Below are 21546 nucleotides of genomic sequence, written 5' to 3'. Positions count from 1 at the left end.
CACCGGGAGAGATCAGGGAATGCAGGTAAAGTTTTAGCACAAGGTCTGGCCACGGCAAGAGGAATGGAGGTCCATCCTTTTAAGAAAGGAGCTAAATGCAGGGACAAAAAAAATCCATGGTCTATAGGGTTTAGAAGGCAGCAAGAAATCATAAGCAGACAAGAACATGAGGTCATCATCTTGATTTCTGGACTCCTCCCTGGAGATTTTATAGCCCATCTGAAGAAGAATCAGGACGATCCAGTTTTCCCCAGTGCCTACCACCTTGAACTCCTCTGTTGAGTGAAACGGCCCCTTCCTCGAAGGGACCCCAGGACATTTAGCCACCTCAGTAGCTCTTCTCCACGTTTTCAACCCGTAATCACTTACCCCGTTGCTTGCACTCAGTAGTCCAGCCCAGGGGTCAGCAAACTCTGGCCCTCCAAATCATGGCCCTTTTTGTAAAGAAAGTTTTATCGGCACATGGCCACGCCCATTTGCTCACCTATCGCCTCTGGCTCCTGCAGTTACAATGGCAGAGTGGAGTTGTTGTGCTACAACAGCATAAGGGAACACAGTGCGATAGTTTCATCAGAGACAAAGGCTGGCAGAGCCCCAAATATTTACTATCTGGCACCTGACTGAGAAAGCTCACCAACTCCTAGTCCAGGTGAAGTCAAACTGCCAACACGCTCAATTTCCCCCTTCAGACCAATAGGGACTTTGCAAACCGAGGCACAGAAACTTGGCTTTACCGGTCTGCACCGTCACGGAGGTTTCCGGTAGTCTTGGCATTGACTGTCCGCTTGAAGTCTCATCCTGGAAGGGATAGCCAGTTTACTCTCCCACCTCCTGAATTATCAAGTTTCTTTTTTAAAGTTTTAAGTAATCTCTACACCCCCCATAGGGCTCAAACCCCCGACCCTTGAGACTAAGAGTCACATGCTCTTCCAACTGGGCCAGCCAGGCGCCCCTGCGTCATGAAGTCTTATTGGAACACAGACAAGTTCATTCTTTTTCTTAGAGTCTATGGCTGCTTTTGTGCTAAAACCAGAGTTTCGTCACAAGGGAGACCTGATGGCCCCATGATGCCTCCAATATTTACCGTCTGGTCCGGAAGTCTTTGCTGACCTCTGCCCTATAGGGAATCCAAATTGCTGGATGATACCCAGGGTGGATCTTGGACCTCTGAAAGTCCATACAAAATGGGGGGAAAATAGGCCTTCTCAAAAAGGCTGTTCCTGTTTATCTGAAGAGCTGTGATACCAAAAGTTCGAGGAACGTTTATGATTTCGATCTATGGGTTCCCACTTGAAAAGTCAACAGCCCCCTGCTACTAGAACAGAAACACAGATAAGACTCGTGACAAACAGCAGAAATGTGACAACAGCATCAGTACAATGCACTGGCATTCGGTAACCAAACACTCCCTTGAATAGTGGAAAACCACAGACGCAAAGCAAGGATTAATTCTATCACGAGTTTCCATCATTTTCATCTTTTCTTCTGGCAACAAAGAGGTCCGACAGGGTTTTATCATTCACCCGATGCCACACCTCAATCAGATACGTTCAAACAACAGAATGCATAACAAAGTAAGCTACATACCTCTTGCTATTTCGTAAGTAAACCATTTATTCCCCTGTAAACAATCTATAAAAATTTTCACGTCCTTTTTTCCTAGTTTACCAAAAACAATGGATCGACTTAATTGGTTTTAAAAGCACAGACGTCTAACTTGATGAGGGCACAAAGACCGGATGTGAGGAAAGGTGTCAAAGAACAAAACAGCTTTGGATCAATTACATATCCACTGGCCTTCCAGAGCCCTCCGAAGTTTCAACCAAGCAAAATGTCCATCTACAAGAGGGTGGGGTTTCCACTTGTTGGCGCAGCAAATACCAAGTGCTTACTGGGAGGAGACTCTAAGCTCCGGCCATCTCATGCGTCACGTGTCCCAGAACCAAGCTGGGGCCCCACTGGGCCCCTAGTCTTTTCTTCACGAAGCACGGAAGCGGAGTTTCGCAATGCGTATGGCAGGCGCAGGGAGTGTTAGCTTGATCTTTGGTGCCACCTACAGATCCAACTGCATTGCACTTCCCTGAAGCAGAGACCTGGAGAAAGCCCGTGTGCATTCAGAATGCGTTACCCAACGGGCTGGGGCTGGGGCAGGGGCACCCCATGCCATAACCACTCTACTGCAAGGGCGTAAAGACAAAAATGGACCGTCCCTCTTACGTCATCCCACAGAGGAGTCTGCCTGTTTATTAGAAGACAACGCTAAAAGGGACCACACGAGCGCATAAGGCGAACACTCATCACCGCCACCCAGGTTAAGAAACAGAACTTTTCCAGCCGCCCCAGGCCCCCCACATACCCCGCTGTCCTCTTAACCTTCCCCACTGTTTGCATCAGTTTGGTTTTCCATGTCGTCTAAGTAGTTTAATAATCCCATCAGAGATGGATTCGTTTTAGGATCAGAAACCATCACGAAACCATCCCTACTGGATAGAGCCGTGCGTGATGGACGCCACCCCCCCCCCCCCCACCACCTCAGGACGCCTGGGTCCGCTTGCTTAGACGACGCTCGGAGGTTAGACGGCAACGTGGAGGGCAGTCTCCACACTGGTGCTTTGGCGTTGGTTCTCATGCCAGCGACTGCGGCCACTGCCTCGAGGGCCTGGAAAGTTGGGGCAGCTGTCCCCGGAGCTGGCAGCTCAAGTCTGGCTTGACGGCCTCAACTCGGAGGGCATTTGCCTGGAATCCAGACAGCTGACCACCCTCTTTGGCTGAACTAGAGGCACTGGCTGGGCTCCAGGGGCGTCTCAAGCTGCCCCGTGGAGACCAGGGGGCCGAGCTGCCCCGAGGCACTGCTTTCGGGCGGGAAGGTGACCAAGTCCGAGTTCTTGTTCTCACTCTGGTCGTTGTGCTGCTTCTTATGGCATCTCAGAGAGTCATCCCTGACGAAGGAGGCGCCGCAGGTCTCACAGCGGAAGGCCCTCTGGGTCACTATCTTGGCCACGTGCTGGGAGCTGCTCCCTCGGGGCCCCTCCTTGCCCTGCGGGGCCCGGTTCTCCGTTTTGGTCTCGTCCCTGTGCACCTTGTCAATGTGCTTGGCCAGGCTGCTGGGCCGCTTCGTGTCAAAGCTGCAGAAGTCACACTTGAACGGGCGGTCTTTGCAATGCACCCTGCTGTGCACGCGCAGGGCGGCCGCGCTGGAGCACGAGTAGCTGCACTCGGGACACTTCTCGGGGTGGTCGGCCTGGTGCAGCCGGCTGTGCTCCAGGAGGTCGGCCCGGTCCCGGCCCTGGAAGGAGCAGTGCAGGCACTTGAACGTGTGCTTGATGCGGATGTGCGACTTGAGGTTGGCTTTCATGGTGCAGCGGACGTCACAGAACTCGCACTTGAAAGGCTTCTCCCCCGAGTGCACGATCATGTGCCTTTTCAAGTCCGAGCTGATTTTGAACTTGGCGCTACAGAGCCAGCACTGGAAGGGGGTGTCCCCTAACAACGGAAGGTGTGTTTCCATTAGAGCGGGCAGGCGAAAGAGCTCCCCCCAAACATACGTCAGAATACCTGTAGCCGCAGAGACACTTGGGTCTTTGAACTCTACCTACCAGTGACTCCCTAACAGCACCACTTACCACGTCCGTGACCTCCTCTTTTCCTCACGACAATCTTAGGAGTAGGTACCATAACCCCCATTTCATAGATGGGGTAATGGAGGCTTAGGGAGGTCAAACAGCAGGGATTTAAACTCAGGCACCATGATATCCAAGTTCGTGCTCTTCATGAGGTCACTTTACTTTCGAATCTGACTCTCACGCCTCAAAGTTGGACACGGAAGGGGTACAATTTAGGTTACAGTTGTTCCAAATCCAACTAGGACCTAATCGCTTACTCTAGCATTTGAGCTGTATTATATCAATCGATAGGAAACTTTAGTAATATAAGCCAAAGTTTACGATTAGACTGAATTTTACTTATAAAATTAATGAGGGAATATGTTGCTCAGCAACAAGTCCTGAAAATCCATAGCCTCCTTCTGTACTCTGGAGGCACTGCTAAGGGTTTTTAGTGCTTTGGGAGGTTCCTACTTTAATCATCATCAGCTGAACCTAAGCAAAGATGAGGATCTCACTTATCCTACACACCCATCCTTCCCCCTACTCTCCATTATTGGGTAGGTGTTTTACTCTTCTGGTGTTACCTCCTACATTGGGTAGTAACTTCCCGACTTCTAGTCTATCAGCTTGAGAGGTTTCTTGAGGAGTCCTTCCTCTTCATCACCACACTATGTCTTCCTACTCGTCAGGATAGCTTTATTTTCACATTTAAGTTCCAGAACATTCGCATTCTGACCAGTGAATTCCCAGGCTTTAGCTAGTTGTTTTCAGTGTTAGAATCAAATTACAATTTGTGACTGGGTATAGGTCATATTCACCAGAGGCAAATACTGGACCAGAATTCTGTCCACCTCCTTAGAGGGTTACTGTCACACCTGGGCCGTGGGATAGTATCAAGGTCAAACTGATTCGCTTTTCTTTCATGCTTATTTTGGTTCACAGTTTAGCTTAATTCTTGACTGGACTACGCACTGAGGAAAAAAAGAATCTTGCCGTAATCTCAGAGTCATCCAGTCTTTTAATTATGTAACAGTGTACGGGAAATTTCTTGCGGGTTAACTTCTGATTTATTGAATTTTCTCTTAAACCTTCGACAGAGGAATTATCTGGAGATTTCTTTACTGCAAACTTAACTATATTCAAATACACATCAAGTATCTCATGCCAAATTAGGTCTTCTCCCTGGAGAACAGCCTATCTTCCAGTAACTTCCGCCAGCAGGCTGGCTGGAAGTCTTGACTTCTTGCAGACTGTGCCTACTTTCTACTTGCATACTTCAGGAAGTTTAGCTGGGTATAGAATTCTTCCTTCAAAACCATTTCCCAGCTTTGAGGACACTATTCCACTATCCCCTTAGAAGCCAACACCACTGAGAAGTTTTCCTAGGTTTGACACTCCCCATCCACCCCCTCTGTGCTTGGAATCTTGTGAACCCTGTCCATTCTCACAGCTCTCTAGAATTGGAAAATTCTTTCTCATTTGATTTTCTCACTTCTGTTTTCTTTTTTTCCTAGGCCTAGTTAGTGACTCCGAACTTCCAGCTTCTTATTCTCAGTTATACAAATCAGATTTTTTTCATCTAATCTCTGGGAAATTTCTTTACCTTTGTAGACAGCAGCTCTCGTTTTAATTCATACTTTGTTCTCACTGCCTTCTCATAGAACTCGTCTTGGATGCAACATTTCTGCTAGTGGGAAGATACCAATTAGGATGGAAACGATTACCCAAGTACTTGGTTAACTCCAGGATTGGTTCGCTTTGGTGCATTTTAGATCACTCGTTTCCTGCCGTGACTCATAATCCACAATTGACATTTAGATTTAGGAAAAGAGTAGACTGATTTAGGATTAGACATAGGTGTCATGGGTTTTATCTGCCACTGGGCAGTTGGGGCCATATTGCCAAATCGGCTTTAGCTTCTCCTCTGAGCTACGTGGCCTTGGCAGGTCTACAGGCCAGTTTCAAGTTCAGAGCTCTCAGGGCAGTAAGACATTGGCTGGAAGGATGGGCTCCCAACTCTATGTCTGCCTCCCATTTGTCTGCTGGAATTTACTTATTTACTTAGTTTCAGATGTCAGCATTTTCAGCCTGCTCACCATCTTCTACGAATTCACTGAAAAGTCTAATTTTCTCAGCCTCTTGAGCTTCCCAACCCCCATTTTTCCTGAGCCACCGTGAGCTGGCTGGTTCTATTGTTATTCAAAAGGGGTCTCACCAGGGGAAGAGCAAGCTCGTGGCAAAGTCTGATTTCCAGAAACTAGAAACTTGGGATTCGCAGTTCCCGTCAACTAACTTTGTCACATTTCTGAATTAAGGCATGGAATCGGTTTCTGTACAATGACGGAAATGCCTACTTTACACATCGGACTCTGGAGACACAGCCTTTGCTTAACTGCTGTCTTGGGTATTCCTCCCCAGCTGTGGTCTATGAAGTTAGAGAACCCAGCTGTCCGACTTCCATGTGTTACTGGAAGTTGTCTTCTTGGTGAAAAACCACCGAAAATTCCAATTCTTTTGCTTGGACCATCAAATCACCTCAGATGCTTGTGTTTTGAGGAGATGAAGGTTAAGAGGCTAGGTAACAAGTAAGGCACAGGTTTCCAAGGCCAGGGACCTACCTGTGTGGGACCGCAGGTGCACGGTGAGCTGGCTGGAGTTGCGGCTGGCGTAGGGGCAGAGCTGGCATTTGTACGGCCGCTCGTCCGAGTGTATCCGCAGGTGCTTCTTGAGGCTGCTGCTGTCCACGGCGGCGTAGTCACACAGGTGACACTTGTGGGGCTTCACGCTGGTGTGGCAACGCATGTGCATGGTCAGGTTGTCCTTCCGGCTGAAGCACTTGTCACAGAACTCACACTTGTGTGGTTTGTCTCCTTCAAACACATAAGGAAGATTCAAGGGGTTAAGGGTTTCTCTATGAAGAGGGTGGCAAAGAGATCTGACCAAGATGGTAGCCGGGGCATAGGGGTCTGCCTCTTTCTTCGGTCCAAATGCCCAGATAGGAAGATACCATAGTTCAGCGCACAGGGACACGAGAAGGTGGGCTCTTCGTTGATGGCTCACAAATTTTAAGGAATCTGAAGAAACAGATGAGCTAAAGTCAGACTGAAGGAGACCATCATAGGGCAAACCCGGTCTGGGAAAAAGCGAGGGATTATTAGAAGTATTCAAGTGCAGGTGTAGGGATCTTAGAACAGCTTTCTGGCTCAGCAGCTGACGAACCACACAGAATGATCGGGATGACTCCCTCCCTTACTTCTACCAAACCACAGCAGCAACGGTGTCTACCCCCAGGCTATTAGAAAGTGAGGGTGCTGACAACCACAGCAACAGTGCAAAGGCCTCAAGGAGCCAGAGAGATGCTGGAGAACAGAACCCTATTGCCAGAACATTTCCTCCAAGGAGTGCTCCAGCCCTCCCCTACAACCACTCCAGACTGATCATATGCAGGTTAAGAAAAAAAAAAAAAAAAAAAAAATCTACCCAACAAACAAAATGCTTAGGGGGAAAGCCAGAACCACAAAAGGCATGTCCAAGAACCTGAGGTTCTAAAAGCAAACCATTTTCATTTTCGTAACACTTCCTATTCTCCTAGGACTCTCAAGACTCCAAGTTGTCTAGCAGAAAGGTGGTCTCAAGAGGACTTAGATGATGGAGCGAAAGAATCTCCCAGAAGGCTGCCCAAAAGGACAACGGGGAAAGTACAAGACATGAAAGCCAGTTCTAGACGGTCTAGGACAGAACAGAGAAAACAGTTACTTCTCTACACGAAAGACAGCCACGGGTCTTCAGATGGCTTATGTAGAGGCGTGAGGAGGAGATCTTCCAGCTTTTAGAAAGAAATGCTCAGGGGCGCCTGGGTGGCGCAGTCGGTTAAGCGTCCGGCTTCGGCCAGGTCACGATCTCGCGGTCCGTGAGTTCGAGCCCCGCGTCGGGCTCGGGGCTGATGGCTCAGAGCCTGGAGCCTGTTTCCGATTCTGTGTCTCCCTCTCTCTCTGCCCCTCCCCCGTTCATGCTCTGTCTCTCTCTGTCCCAAAAATAAATAAACGTTGAAAAAAAAAATTAGAAAGAAATGCTCAGATCAGCTTATCATTCCTCCAACAACCCTGGATGGCAGCAAGAAGAGAGCAGTGTCTGCAAAAGTTCTACAGAAATTATTTAAATGGAGTCCTACACTTGAACTAGCATGGAGTGGGAAGAGAAAATAAAGCCAGTTGATGACTCAGGGCATCACGCTTGAACTGTGTACATCAGGAAACAAAAAGGAAGATGTGGGATGTAATAAAATGCAAACTATTGCTTCCAAACCACAAGAGAACCATAAAAGAGAGGCAAAAGAACACAAGTAAAAGTCAAACTACGTATCAGTAAAGATAAATGGATTAAGTTTCCCTGTTAAAAGTTTTAACGTGTTTAAGGGGTCAGTTTAATGCTCTTAAGGTAAATAAAAATGACAAGTAGAAACCTATTCTAGGAAACACATATTCTAGGACAGAAAAACATTGTAGGAAAAGTGCTAGAAGAGTATCGACTGTTAGGCAAAACAGAAATCATGGCGAAAGCCACGGAGAAATTCATACTGAAAAGATAAAACCAAGCAGATGGGACTCAAACTTCTGAAATGAATATGGTTTCACAAAAGGTTTTCCAAAAGTCAGAGCATATATTTTTTACTTTAAAGTTTATTTGAGAGGCAGTTTGAGTGGGGGAAGGGCAGAGAGAGAGGGCAAGAGAGAATCCCAAGCAGGCTCCGAGCTGCCAGCACAGAGCCCAATGCGGGGCCCAAACCCACGCCACCGTGAGATCATGACCTGAGCCGAAATCGAGAGCCAGACGCTCAGCTGGGTTGCCCAGGGGCCCCAAGAGCATATTTTAAAACTCTTTTTGTTCAAGAATCAAAATCAGATTACAAGCTCCCTAGAGATGGACAGGGAGAGAGAGCTCCATGGATCAAAACCTAGAGCCTATCCCTGTTTTCAGAGGAATGTTTATAGACTTGAGTTCATGGTTAACAAAAGGCTAAAGGTGAACCGTAGGCAATTTAATAAGCTAGAAGAAATTAGGATACGCAGCAGCTAATCCGTATACGCATATAACGGTTAAGAAGGGAGATCTGCTCAAGGAGAAGATGTCAATACCATAGAGTCTTCAATCTCAATATCACCTTTTTGGTCAAGTAGTTCTTTCCTGCAGGCTCTCCTGTGCACTGTGGGATGTTCAGCAGCATCCCGGACCACCTCCCACTAGATGCCAGGAGCACCTCCACTCCCAGTGTTAAGAGTCAAAAAGGTCCTCTGATTATTGGCCAGTGTCCCCAGGGTGGGGGTGGGAGACAAGACCACCTACCTGATTGACAACAATTCCACCAGACTCTGGGAAAGAGGAAGGGGGCAGGACGTCGAGCCCATCGTGACTTACGTAGAACTTTACCCCAATCAAATTAAGAGATTTAATGACAAGGATAATGGTTTAGGAATAGGTCAAATTACAACGTCTGAACCAGGAGAAAACAGATCAACGACCATTAAAATCGCTAGGTCAGAGATGTACCCCGAAGTGAACGATTCACTGCTCCAGTATTCATCATGCGCCCCTGCCCAGGAGAATTTTGCCTTCCTGGCCCCGTGACTGACCATAGGCTTAGGTATGGGTCTTGTGCCGCCCAAAGAAATAGAATTCAAGCTTAGGCGTTGCTGTCAGGCAAATCCTTTTTTTCAAGTTTTAAGTAATCTCTACACCCAATGAGAGGCTTGAACTCACGGCCCCAAGATCGAGAGTCACCAGCTCTTCGGAGCCAGCCAGGCACCCCCAGGCAAAGGCTTTTTAAAAGCCAGGGTGTGGTTGGTCACACGTTTCTCTTGCCCGGGATGACCAGTAACATTCCAGATCAGGGGTTCTTAATTCAGGGCTTGCGGGCAAGGTTTAGGGGGCCCAAGACCTTATACGGGAAGCAATTTTTACTTCTACTACCTCTAACTGGAATTTAGCATTCCTACCCACTGTGCAGTCAACACGCTATACTAATAATATAGTCATACTAATAATTGACCTGAGACCCCGGTCAATAGACAGGAACCATGTTCATACCTGCGGGTCTCTTGAAGCCTCATTTATGCTCATCACTACTTCCCAATTAAGACAGGATCTAGTAGCTGACCCGACATTAAACAGGGTTCCTTCTGGGTTCCTGCACATACTAATGCGGGGGTGAGGAAGGCTGCATCACTAGGCGGTTTTGTCCGGCTTGGAGATCTAACGAACAGGACCTTAAGGCATCCAGCGTGATGACTTAATACAAGAATATATCGAGAAAGGATCACCACTAGAAGTTTAGTTAGCACCTCCTTGACCTCAGAGAATTATTTTTTTGTGGTGACAACACTTAAGATCTACGCTCAGCAACTTTCAAGAACGTAATGTTAACTGAACAGTCCCCACACCGTACATCAGATCCCCAGGACGCGTACGTCTTGGAACTGGAGGTTTGCACCCTTTGACCACCATCTCCTAGTTCTTGCATCGAACTTAAAGAGTAAAAACGTAGTTTGCATCACGTCTGGGTTAGCCCCAAGATTCGGCCTTTTTAACAGATCCCAGGTGATGCTTTCACTTCTGGTCTTTACTATGGTTTGGAATAGAAAGGGTTAGTCTAGTAGAAGACCACACTGGGCACCCGGGTAGCTCAGTTGGTTAAGCTTCCGACTTAGGCTCAGGTCATGATCTCACAGTTCGAGCCCTGCATCGGGCTCTCTGCTGACAGCTCAGAGCCTGGAGCCTGCTTCGGATTCTGTGTCTCCCCCTGAACACTGACCAGTTGTACTAAAATATAGCTTAACGTCATTTTATTGCACTTAAAAACATTCTGGCAAGGGTCCACGGCAGGAAAGGGAAAAAAAAAAAAAAAAAAAAAAGAAAAGGTCAAGACCGACTTTATCTGGCAGGTTCCGGACAGAGGCTGCTGCATCGGCCGGGTCCTGGACAGAAGACGACAAGGCGAGAAGCAATGATGGACTCTGGGGGACACCGGAAGGGGCCGAGCAGTCTTAGTTGCCACTGAGAGGACATTGTCCTCATAGCCTAATTGACACTCCCCCCTCCATCTGCTGCAAGTCCTAAGCAGAGAGCATTGCTGGCATGTTCTATCAAGGCTCCCAGGAAAAGTGTGCACACGTTCAGTTAACAGTCTACTGGCAGAGGGAAAAAAAATGCCTCCACTCCTTTCATGACCGATTAACCTGCCACCACCAAGTGAGGAAGTAAAACCTCAGAACAGAAACCTTGTTAAGCCCAACTCCTGTTACGACGTGCTGCAGGACAGGGCCATCTTCACTTCGATTAAATATTTTCACCCAGGAGAGGGTCACGTGCGTGACTTAGCTGGCCAAGCGTTCAATTCTGGACTCTGGATTTCGGCCACAATCTCGCAGTTCGAGGGTCTGACCCCACGTCGGGCTCTGTGCTGACAGCACGGAGCCCGCTTGGGATTTTCTCTCCCCCCTCCTCCCCTTGCACGCTCTAATAAAACAAACACTTTTTCATCCAGGATAAACTGGCATTTGGGCTGTACAGACAAAACAGGACTTCTTTTTAATGTTTATTTTTGAGAGAGAAGGAGGATGGATGAGTGGGGAGGGGCAGACAGAGGATCCAAAGCAGGCTCTTTGCGGACAGTGAAGAGCCTGGTGTGGGGCTCAAACCCATGAACTTCGAGATCATGACCCCAGCCAAAGTCCTAATCTCAACCGACTGAGCCACCCCGGAGCCTCGAGAAGATGTAGCTTTAGGATAAAGGTCATAAGATCCACGATCAAGGTCTGGTTTTCCAAGAAGTCTCCAATGTGATCACAGCCAGCTTGCTAATTTACTCTTCCCAAATAGAAGTCCGCAGCAAGCCCACATTCTGGGTACACAGGCCCCCCGTTCCGAGCCACTCCTGTGCCTGCGGCACCCCCACCCTCCTGCCTTTGCCTCTCCAACTCCGCCCTCTACGGTTCTCAAAGTGCAGTCCGTGAGTGCCCGGGGGTCCCAGAGTCTCTTCTGGTAGAGCCCGTAGTAGTATGGAAATACCTTTGACTAAGGGGGGACTTTGTTTTCATTGTTGACCTTTACACCTGCCCCAGGAGTCGCTGAGCAGAACTGCAGGTGCCCGAGTACCGACCATCAGCTCTGCCAGCGGTACGGATGCCCTTCACCCCATGCCCTCCCAGGGAGCACAGAGCTCCTTTCACTTAGGAGTAGCTTTTCCCAGCAGCAAATTGCTGATTAAGCCACTCCCCCTGAAGCTTTTTTTTTTTTTTTTTTAACACCTTGTAGCGAAATACGAAGTATGCAGAAGGCACTCCGCCGTGAACCCCAGTACCCCGGTTGTCTGGAGAACAAGCACCGTCACGTGGCTGGGATGCAAGCTAGTCCAAGTCCACACCCCTTGGACTTCAAAGAGCAGACCAACTACGGGTTTTTTTCCTGCCCCAGGTCTGGCATCTGGCAAATCTTCAGAACGAACTAAGTGAACCTGTCATTGCAAGGAAAATTACCAACGGGGCAAGGGTAACATCCCAGCTCTGAGCGCAAAGTTGAGACGTCAGAATGGAGACCCTCCCCTGAGGGCACAGCTTCCTGGTTCTTAGACTTTTTTTTTTTTTCCCCAGGAGGCCGAGAATATGAAGGGATTTTTTTCCCTACAGGATCATGAAATGGGTCAATATTTGGAAGAATCACGTGAGTGGGTCAACCGGTATTTTCAAGAGACTAATGCAGGACATCTAAAAATTCAAGCAGGGGTTAAGAGCCAAAGTAATTACAACAATGGATTTTTAGTTTAACGGTGTGAAAAGGTTATGGATATGGCTACAGATTCTACACAGCAACTAATCTTTAAGAAACCGCCCTTTGTCGGGTTGGGTAGAATAAAGAACGTTATCTGAAATGGCGATCAATATTCCCATCTCAACCACATGGGAGAGGCCAGATTTTCTTCCGACACCTCAAAACACACGGTGACGGACTGACTACAGGCGTGAGAATCCAGCTGACTTCAACAAGGAGATTTGCAAAGGTACAGATAATGCCCCTGGTCACATTTTTGGGGGAGTTTTTATTCAAGTTTTGAGAGACGTTCTTAAGATTTTAAGTAATCCTTCCACCCAAAGCGGGGCTTGAATTTACAGCCCCAAGATCAAGAGTGGCATGCCCTGAGTCAGGCACCCCGGCTGTTACTTTTAAGCAGATATTTTAAAGTTTTTTTTTTTTTTTTTTTTTTTAAGTTTATCTCCAAGAGTGTGTACACGCACGTGCGTGAGCAGGGGAGGGGCAGAGAGAGGGAGAGAACCCGAAGCAGGCTCCGCACCATTAACACAGAGCTTGACGTGGGGCTCAGATCCACGAACTAGGAGATCATGACCTGAGCCAAAGAGTTGGAGGCTTATCTGACTGAGCCTGCCAGGTGCCTGTGGTTTTAATTTCTAATGCAGTAACTGTAGATAAAACACAAACTTGGGGTGGAGGGGGGGAAAGTCTTCGATTTTTAGATGTAAAAGCAGCTCTAAACAGTGCTTTGAGAACCACTGTTCTATCCATTTGGCAAAGGTCCAGCTGAAGCCTTAAATGATCACCTGCACACGTCACCACCCCTGCCTCTCAGATCTGTCGGGGATGCCATCTGGCGCATGTATCAGTTCTGGGTTTTTTGTAAACAACCTTTTATAAGCTGGCCAAAGTCTTTGTCAGCCTCCACTTCCACCGCTAAAAGTAGCCATATGATGAAGTTTTGGCCCATCAGACACGAACCCAGGTGACATGTAGCTTCCAGGATGTACCTCGAAGGGGCAGGAAGCCTCCTCAGCCCATGCCTAGGTGAGCTACATCCTTGGGGTGTCAAAGGGACAACAGAAGAGCCTGACTCCCCGGAACCATGGGGGTTGTCCACCATACCTAATTTGGATGGTCACAGGATAGAAATACCTTGGTTTTAAAGCCACCATTAGCTGGCTCTCACTATTCCATGAATCATGAGGGATACTACCTTCGGGGTCATGCCCTGAGGGAGAGACGCTGTGAGCGCCCAGACCCCTCTGCTATTTTGCCACTGGTGAAGAGATTCAGACAACTAGAACATCTGCATTGGACACAAATAGCCTAATCATCCAATAGGGAAGCCATCTGTCCACTCCCCCTTCTGGATAGATCACAGACTCTGAACCCCAAGGACAGGGCCTTACCTACTTCCTGTATCCCCAACACGCTCTGTATTTTTCCAATAGATTATTAGTCTAGTCTCTGGCAGCTTTCTCGGTCCACCCTGGCACTGTTCCAGGTTCTTGTTGCCCTCGTGCTTGCAGCATACCCCTTTCCCCCTTTCAGGACCTACCCTTCCCTGGTGAGGAGGAGCCTTCATTCTCGTTTGCACTGCACAATGCCCACTTCTGGCAGAGAGGACTCATCGCCCAGAAAGCAGCCTGCCTATTGGAGCTCCCAAGTTCAGCTGGGCAGGAGGCTGTCCTTCTGGAAAGGACTTCCCAGCCCTCCTTGATGCTGGATGTGGCCATGACCAAGTTCTGCTTCCATCCCAGGAGTCATCAGGGATTCTGCTTGGGGGTGGGGCAGGACATGGCCTGAGGGAGGGATGCTTTAAGCCCCTCCCCTACTTCTGCTTCCCAGTGGTTAACTGAGCCGGGAGTGGGAGAGCAGTTGCCTTGGAGATGAAGCTCTATATTAAGGATGACAGGGCTATTCTACCAGCTGGGGAGTATTCCCTTCTTAAGTCGTACTCGAGAGAAAGTGGATCATGTTTAAGCCACTTCAGTTTCTGTAAGAGCCAAAAGACCAGTAATTTTTTTAAATTTATTTTTATTCTTAGTCCTTTCTACACCTAATTTGGGGTTGAGCTCACAACCCCAAGATCAAGAGTCACATGCTCTTCCAAAGGAGCCAGCCAGGCGCCCCACAGACCAATACCTTAACTCCCACGGACTAGGACCCGAGACCAACGGTGGGCAAAGTTTTTGTAAAGAGCTGGATAGTAAATATCTTAGACATCTGTGCACCACAGTCTTTCTAGTGACTACTCAATGCCCACCGTGGGGCCAAAGCAGCCACAGACGACAAATGAGCTGCACAGGTTAGATCTGGCCCACAGTGTACAGACCCCAATTGTAGATCATGGAAACTCCTCTACTCCAGCCCATTTTCTGTGTATTCTCAGCAGCTGGCTGCTCTCAAGAAGGAACCTTTACGAAGCAACCTCATTATGCTCATCTGACATTTACTAGGGCCATAGGGCCTCCGCGGAGCCTTCCCTCCACTCATTTTGTGCCTTCTAAGCCCCCGCCCCTGCTGCTCCCTCTGCTGGAATGTTCCTGGTCTCGTCTGGTTACGGAGCCATCTTTCATACTTTAAGAATCTTCAGGAAAGCCCTTCACGAACAGCCTTGATCCAATCTCCTGGAACAGGTTTCCCGGCACTTTTCCCCTAGCTTCTGACCTTTGAGGTCACAGCCCACCCCACCAGACCACTTCACGAGGCATCGACTCTTCCTGGCCTGCTTACCACATTCTACACCAACACTTAAATTCATATCCTTTTTTTTTTTTTTTTTAAACCTTCAAGCTTTGAACAAACAAACGGATACCTGTGTGGATTCTCAGATGGCGGTCCAGATCTTTCATGCCATGAACAGTTTTGAAGTGGCAACCTAGGAGGGGAAAAAAACAAACAGCTTTTCTTAAAAAAGAAGCTGGGCAGGTCTGGGTGGCTCAGTCAGCTGAGCATCGGACTTCGGCTCAGGTCATCATCTCAGTCTGTGGGTTCGAGCCTAGAGCCTGTTTCAGATTCTCTACACCTCCCCCGCTCGTGCTCTGTCTCTCAGAAATAAACATTAAAAAGTTTTTGACAAAAAAAAGTTCACTAAAATAAATACATAAATAAATAAAGCTCCAAAAGGAAGCTACCAGAAATCTGAAGTTCTGGGAAGTCACACTGAGCTCAGATGCCATACAGGATACTTAGAACACACAGAACGCTCCTGTGTGCCAGGACCATGTGGGAACACAACACAGGGGCTCAGCGGGTAAAGTGAGGCAGAGCTCGTCCGCCAGCACCCGGTACAGAGAAGGGGCTCCACGCGGCACGTTGGGGTTCACCTGGATAGCAACAGTTGAAGGTCCTTTCTCCAAGCATCACGGTTTGGTCCTTCGACTCTGGGGCAAGGGCCATGGCAGGGATTTTCTGAGCATCACCGCCATCCACGGCGGGACAAGTTGGTTTGGGGTCATTATCTAATTCTGAAGCTGAAATGGAGACAAAAAAAGAAAAAAAAAAAAGCGTTACTTTCTCAAATGGAACCACCATGGTGCGTCTTAGGCTAGAACAGCCTTGGGGGGGAAAAAAAAGACGACGCATTAAAAACAAAGCCAAGTATGCTCTGGCCTTATAGAAGTCCTTTCTTGAACTACCAACTTCCAGGAAACACAGGGGACAAGGGAAATGGTAACATGACAGGCAACTGGCAAGATCCAGGAGGCAAAATTTGCAACAGTGCTTCTCAAATGACCTAGGGAAAACTTAGTTTGCAGACGTTTTCTGATCACACGTGGACATTTTTTATAAGTTGTAACACAAATTACAAGTGAAATAGGACCAAAAAGGCCAAATGTTATTTGAGAGGAAAGCTGGGTGCCTTGAACACATCAAGCTATTTTTAAAAGCTTTCTCAATTTCTGAATTTGCTTGGTCTCCATTCAGTAGGTCACAGACCACACTTCCAGCACCACGGAACTCCTACACAAAGACCATGGTTTCAACACCTCGCTTAAAGATGGGGGGCAGGGAGGAACCAGAGTCAAAGGCTTGAGATGATTTCTGCGATCAGGAGTTTCTCTGAATCTTGATTTGTACACACTTTAAGAGCCAGTCAAGACCACGAGAAACATCAACACTCAAAGCTCGATAAGAAAAAAAAAAATCCCTTCAGATTGCAAAGATGAAATCAGTTTTGAGAGCATTCTCATCATTTAGGGACAGATACTTACAAGGCCTAGGTATCAGATTCATTTCAAAGTAATCCAGGGCAGGGGAATAGTGGGACAGAGGAAACCAGACTGGCCACGCTGTCGTCTTTGAAGCCCAGCACCAGGTACGTCGAAGTTCACGGTATCCTTTTGCGAGGATGGCACAATCACGCCAAACGGACATTTTTGTGGGCCAAAATGGTCCCAGAGTTTCATGTGGTTTGAGCTAACGGGGAGGTTTAAGAATTTGTCACAAGGACCAAGTATTCCTAAAAGGTAAAGTGATTTCTCTCCAAATAGATTTAAACCCAAGGGAAAACAAAAGCTGTCAAGGTCTGCGGTCTTAAAATATATATGCCTTGACTCCTGTAGGAATTAGAGGCCAAGAACTGGGACTCTTTCGCTCCTGGGATACAAGGTGGATTCCATTCTCCGGGAGAGATTTGTCAAGGCGAACCTCTTACCAGGAGAGGCCGTTGAGCACACTGGGAAGGACATCAACTCCCGTACAGGGCTTGCTCAGCAACTTGCTAACCGAAACTTCACCTTTCTGAGCCTCAGTTTACCCTTGCAGAAGGGATCATTGACCTGTCGGAGTTGTAGGGTTAAGAAATGCACAATGTAAGCTCTCAGTACGTGACCCAGCTGGTGCCATATATACACTATTCAGGAATCAAGGCCTGCAGAGGTCACATCTGAATAGGGTGGTGCTCAGAGCCCCTTAACAGGATGTGAACAAGTGACCTAATCCTGTGGCTCTCAACGGAGGGTCATTTTGCCCCCAGCGGACATCTGGCAATGCTTGGGGACATTTGACTGTCAGATGTGCACACACATAAGGGATAGTGGCATCTAGGGAGTACAGGCCAGGGATGTTGAAACCATCCTACGATGTACAGGAGAGCCCCCACACCTGTGTCAGGATCACCTGCATCGTGGGTTTTATTTATTTTTAAAACATTTTGAAAGAGAGCATGAGCCAGGGTTGGGGCAGAGAGATGGGGTGGGGGTGGGGGGATCCCAAGCAGGCTCCGTGCTGTCAGCACAGACCCTGATGCAGGGGGTCAATTCCACAAACTAGGAGATCATAACCTGAGCCTACATCAAGGATCGGTTGCTTCATGGACCGAGTCACTCAGTCGCCCCAGGAGTTGAAGGTTCTAATGTTTTTATTTTTGAAGCAGAGAAAGAGAGCATGAGCAGGGGAGGAGTAGAGAGAGAGGGAGCCACAGAATTCAAAGCAGGCTCCAGGCTCTAAGCTGTCAGCACAGTGGCCAATGTGGGGCTCGGACTCATGAACCAGGAGATCATGACCTGAGCCAAAGCTGGACACTTAACCGACTGAGCCACCCAGGCGCCCCAAGGAGTTGTAGGTTTTAAATGTACCTTCCCAGTGCTCATCGCAGATAACTAAGGGTTGGGGTTAAGGGCAGATCCCAGGAACCAAAAAAAAAAAAAAAAAATTAAGTTTGAGAGAGGAGAGAAAGATCAAGTGAGGGCGGCGGAGGGACAGGGAGTGAGAACCCCAAGTAGGCTCCACGCTATCAGCACAGAGCCTGACACCAGGCACGGTCTCCCAAGACAAGCGTGAGATCAGGACTTGAGCCGAAATCAAGAGCTGGATAATCCACCAACCGCCACCCTGGCATCCCGGAACCCATACTTCTAAAACAGGCCCCAGTGATTACGGCATATACTCTAAGCCCTTGCTACTTGAAGGGTGGTCCCAGAGCTTCTACTTATCAGCGTAACTTGGAAGCTTGTTAGAGAAGCAGAACCTCAGGTCCCAGACCAACAGAATCAATCTGCCCCTTAACAAGATCCCCAGGTGATTCCTGTGCACATTAAATAGGAGCCCAATGCCAAGACAATGCCAAGCTTCTTAAGTGCTCCAGGATTACCTGGAGGGCTTATTAAGTCACAGGTGGCTTGGGCTTCATCTTTAGAGTTCCTGATTCAGTGGATCTGGAGTAGAGCTGGTGATTTTTCGTTATCTAACAAGTTCCCAGCTGATGCTGATCTGCCAACCACACTTTAAATGTTTATTTTTTTTAATGTTTTATTTTTGAGACAGAGAGAGACAGAGCATGAATGGGGGAGGGTCAGAGAGAAAGGGAGACACAGAATCTGAAGCAGGCTCTAGGCTCTGAGCTGTCAGCACAGAGCCCGACGTGGGGCTCGAACTCACGGACCGTGAGATCATGACCTGAGCCGAAACTGGACGCTTAACCGACTGAGCCACCCAGGTGCCCCTAAATGTTTACTTTTGAGAAAGGACACACGCGCCCATGCACGGGAGGGGCAGAGAGATAGACCTAATCAGAAGGCGGCTCCACGCTGTCAGCACAGAGCCAGGGCTCTGTAGAGATGGGACTCACAAATGGAGATCATGGCCTGAGCTTAAGTCAAGAGTTGGATGTTTAACAGGCTGAGCCACACAGGCACCCCTGGCAACCACACTTTTGCAAGCCCTGAGGGGCTGGCTCAGAGGAGATGCTGAAGCCCAGGGGGCTAGAAGTCTTCCAACTGATCAGAACCCACACCTGCCGGATCTGAAACCCATCACTATGTGCCCTGGAAGCAAACCCCAAACCTTGCACTCTAGCAATGCATATTAAAGACAATAGTCAAATTCTGGAGGGTTTTTAATCCCCCAGATACCAAGGAAGATTGAAAAGTGAAATCTACGTGAGAGATCGTAAGGCGCCATAGTTTCGGGAACTGATCGCGAAGCCAGCTGCAAAGTTTCAAATTTTGGTTCTATCATTGATTAGCCTTGTGGCCCCTGAGAAGTTGCTCCGCTTCCCTATTCCTCAATTTCCGTATCTAAAATGGGGATCACAGCTCTGATTTCGTAGGTTTAGGTGAAGGTTAAGTCTTAGTATATATAAAAGGACCTGTTACATAAGTCATTAAATCATCATTATGGTTTTTATTGACGTGTATGCATGTGAGCCACGATTCTCCACGGGAGGGAGACACATCGTGCCATGAAGGTGTGGCAACAGGCTGAAGAGACTGAGGGGTGAAAGTGGTAACAAAACTGTCCAATGGTAGGGGCGCCTGGGTGGCGCAGTCGGTTAAGCGTCCGACTTCAGCCAGGTCACGATCTCACGGTCCGTGAGTTCGAGCCCCGCATCAGGCTCTGGGCTGACGGCTCAGAGCCTGGACCCTGTTTCCGATTCTGTGTCTCCCTCTCTCTCTGCCCCTCCCCCGTTCATGCTCTGTCTCTCTCTGTCCCAAAAATAAATAAACGTTGAAAAAAAAAATTAAAAAAAAAAACAAAAAACTGTCCAATGGTAGAAAGGGGCATCCAGGTAAAATGTGGAGTGGCATGGAAGGGCCCCCCAAAGGGACTTCCTTCTCTTTTAAACATCCAGGAAGCCAGTGAAAGCTCGAAGCCCACATTCTCCTGAGCACCGTGCAGCTGGGACAGAGTCCCTTCTCATCTCAAAGTGGGAGTGGGCCACGTTTGACAGGACCCCGTTTAGCACAGCGGGCCCTTTAGCCCTAGGAAAAACTGCCGTTCCTTTTAGAAGGTTACTCTCGGGGCTTTTTTCTGTTTGTTTGTTTGTTTTAAACTGGTCACCACTGAAGTCTACCAGGTGACCTGCTGTATTTTTGTTCTTCCAAAGCCTATCTGAGTTGCAAACCCATTTGCCAGTTAACCTTAAGGCAAAGTAAGACCTCCACAAACCTCAAAAAGGAGGTGGGCCTTTTGTTCAGCTCGACAGACCTAAGATGCAGGGGAAAATCCGCATCAGTCGGAAGGTTTTTTGTCTCCGCAGCGGTGGCTAGTGTTTAGTTCTGATTATGCCCTGCTCCCACAGGGGCACCCCAAGTACTGCACGGTACAGACCACCACAAGCCTTTTAAACAGAGGAGGGTCTCTACACTATACTCAAGAAAAGAGGCCCATGGCACTGACCAACAGCCAGGGGTCACTCGGGTTATGCTCTTTTATAATGGCTTCCCCCAAAAGATTCAACACCCCCCAGTTCTTCTTTTAGAAGATCAGCAGGGGGCCTGCTCCCCCCCCCCCCCCCCAGTGGCAACCTGGGTCCATCACGGTCCTTGGGCACAAAGGTAGTTAGGGAGTTTTGGTTAATGGGAATACCATCCAGCCAAACTTCAGTTTTAGATACTATCATTTGAAGAGTAGTTTCCTTAAATTTCTCCCCTCCTCCACCTCCTTGGATACGTGGTTCTCAAAGCCCACACCAGAACGATATGCACTGCTGGACGTCTGACCCGAGGTCCCTTGCTCCCTTCCTGGGCCGAGAAAGTGGAGAGAGAGGGAGAGAAGAAAGTTCGTTTGGGACTAAGGAGATTTTCTCAACGAACTGCGGGAGAAGGGCAGGGAGAGGCGATCGAGTGAGAATTTACATTACCTTAATCCGAGTCCGAGATTATCAGAACGGAAGCGCTTTAGAAATGCAGATTCCCCAGCCCCGCCTCACCCCAGAGATTCCAATGGGGGCGGTGCCCAAGGGTGGACGCAGGAATTTAGCGAGTTAGCAAAGCTCTCCACAAGCCGAGGCTCCACGAACCATAAGGCCCTGAGGGCTTAGGGTAGTCGGGGGGCCTCGTAGCTTCGCTCCGAGCCCCTCCAGCCACTCTGCAGCTGGCTCGGCCCGCTAAGTCCTACCGTGGCGCTGCTCTGCTCAACACACCCCTCCCTCCAGGGCCTCGCTTAGAGTAAAAGGTGAAGTCCTTACTGGACCCGCCCCCCTCCCCCCTCCCCCACCCCAGGCTGCAACCTCAAGGACTCCCCCCGCGGCCCCCACTGGCCGTTCCTCCTACCTGGTTCCTCTTCCCCCAGCCACCTCCACGCCTCTCCCCCACACCCTTTGACGATGCCCACCTCGGGGAGGCCCTCCCCGGACCATGTGAAATACCTCCTCCCCTGCTTCAGGTTTGCAGCCGGCGCTCACCCCTAA

The 21546-nt window shown here is 48.7% G+C and overlaps 1 protein-coding gene across 4 annotated transcripts in view; it reads right to left on the bottom strand.

Moving 5' to 3' along the window:
- Positions 1-1590: 1590 nt before the first annotated feature.
- Positions 1591-21546, bottom strand: part of ZFP64 (ZFP64 zinc finger protein) — a 93013-nt gene continuing 73057 nt past the window's right edge. For all 4 annotated transcript variants that reach the window (XM_045444208.1, XM_045444206.1, XM_045444205.1 and 1 more), the window contains 4 exons: positions 15740-15886; positions 15229-15291; positions 6224-6475; positions 1591-3483 (listed from right to left, as the gene is read on the bottom strand). In XM_045444208.1, coding sequence (XP_045300164.1) covers positions 2774-3483; positions 6224-6475; positions 15229-15291; positions 15740-15886 — 1172 coding nt within the window. In that variant the 3' untranslated portion in view covers positions 1591-2773. The remainder of the gene's footprint in view (positions 3484-6223; positions 6476-15228; positions 15292-15739; positions 15887-21546) is intronic.

The sequence above is a fragment of the Leopardus geoffroyi genome, chromosome A3, assembly GCF_018350155.1.
Source record: "Leopardus geoffroyi isolate Oge1 chromosome A3, O.geoffroyi_Oge1_pat1.0, whole genome shotgun sequence".
Taxonomy (NCBI): domain Eukaryota; kingdom Metazoa; phylum Chordata; class Mammalia; order Carnivora; family Felidae; genus Leopardus; species Leopardus geoffroyi.
The sequence above is the reverse complement of the archived record's forward strand: the minus strand, read 5'-3'. Positions and strand labels throughout refer to the sequence as shown.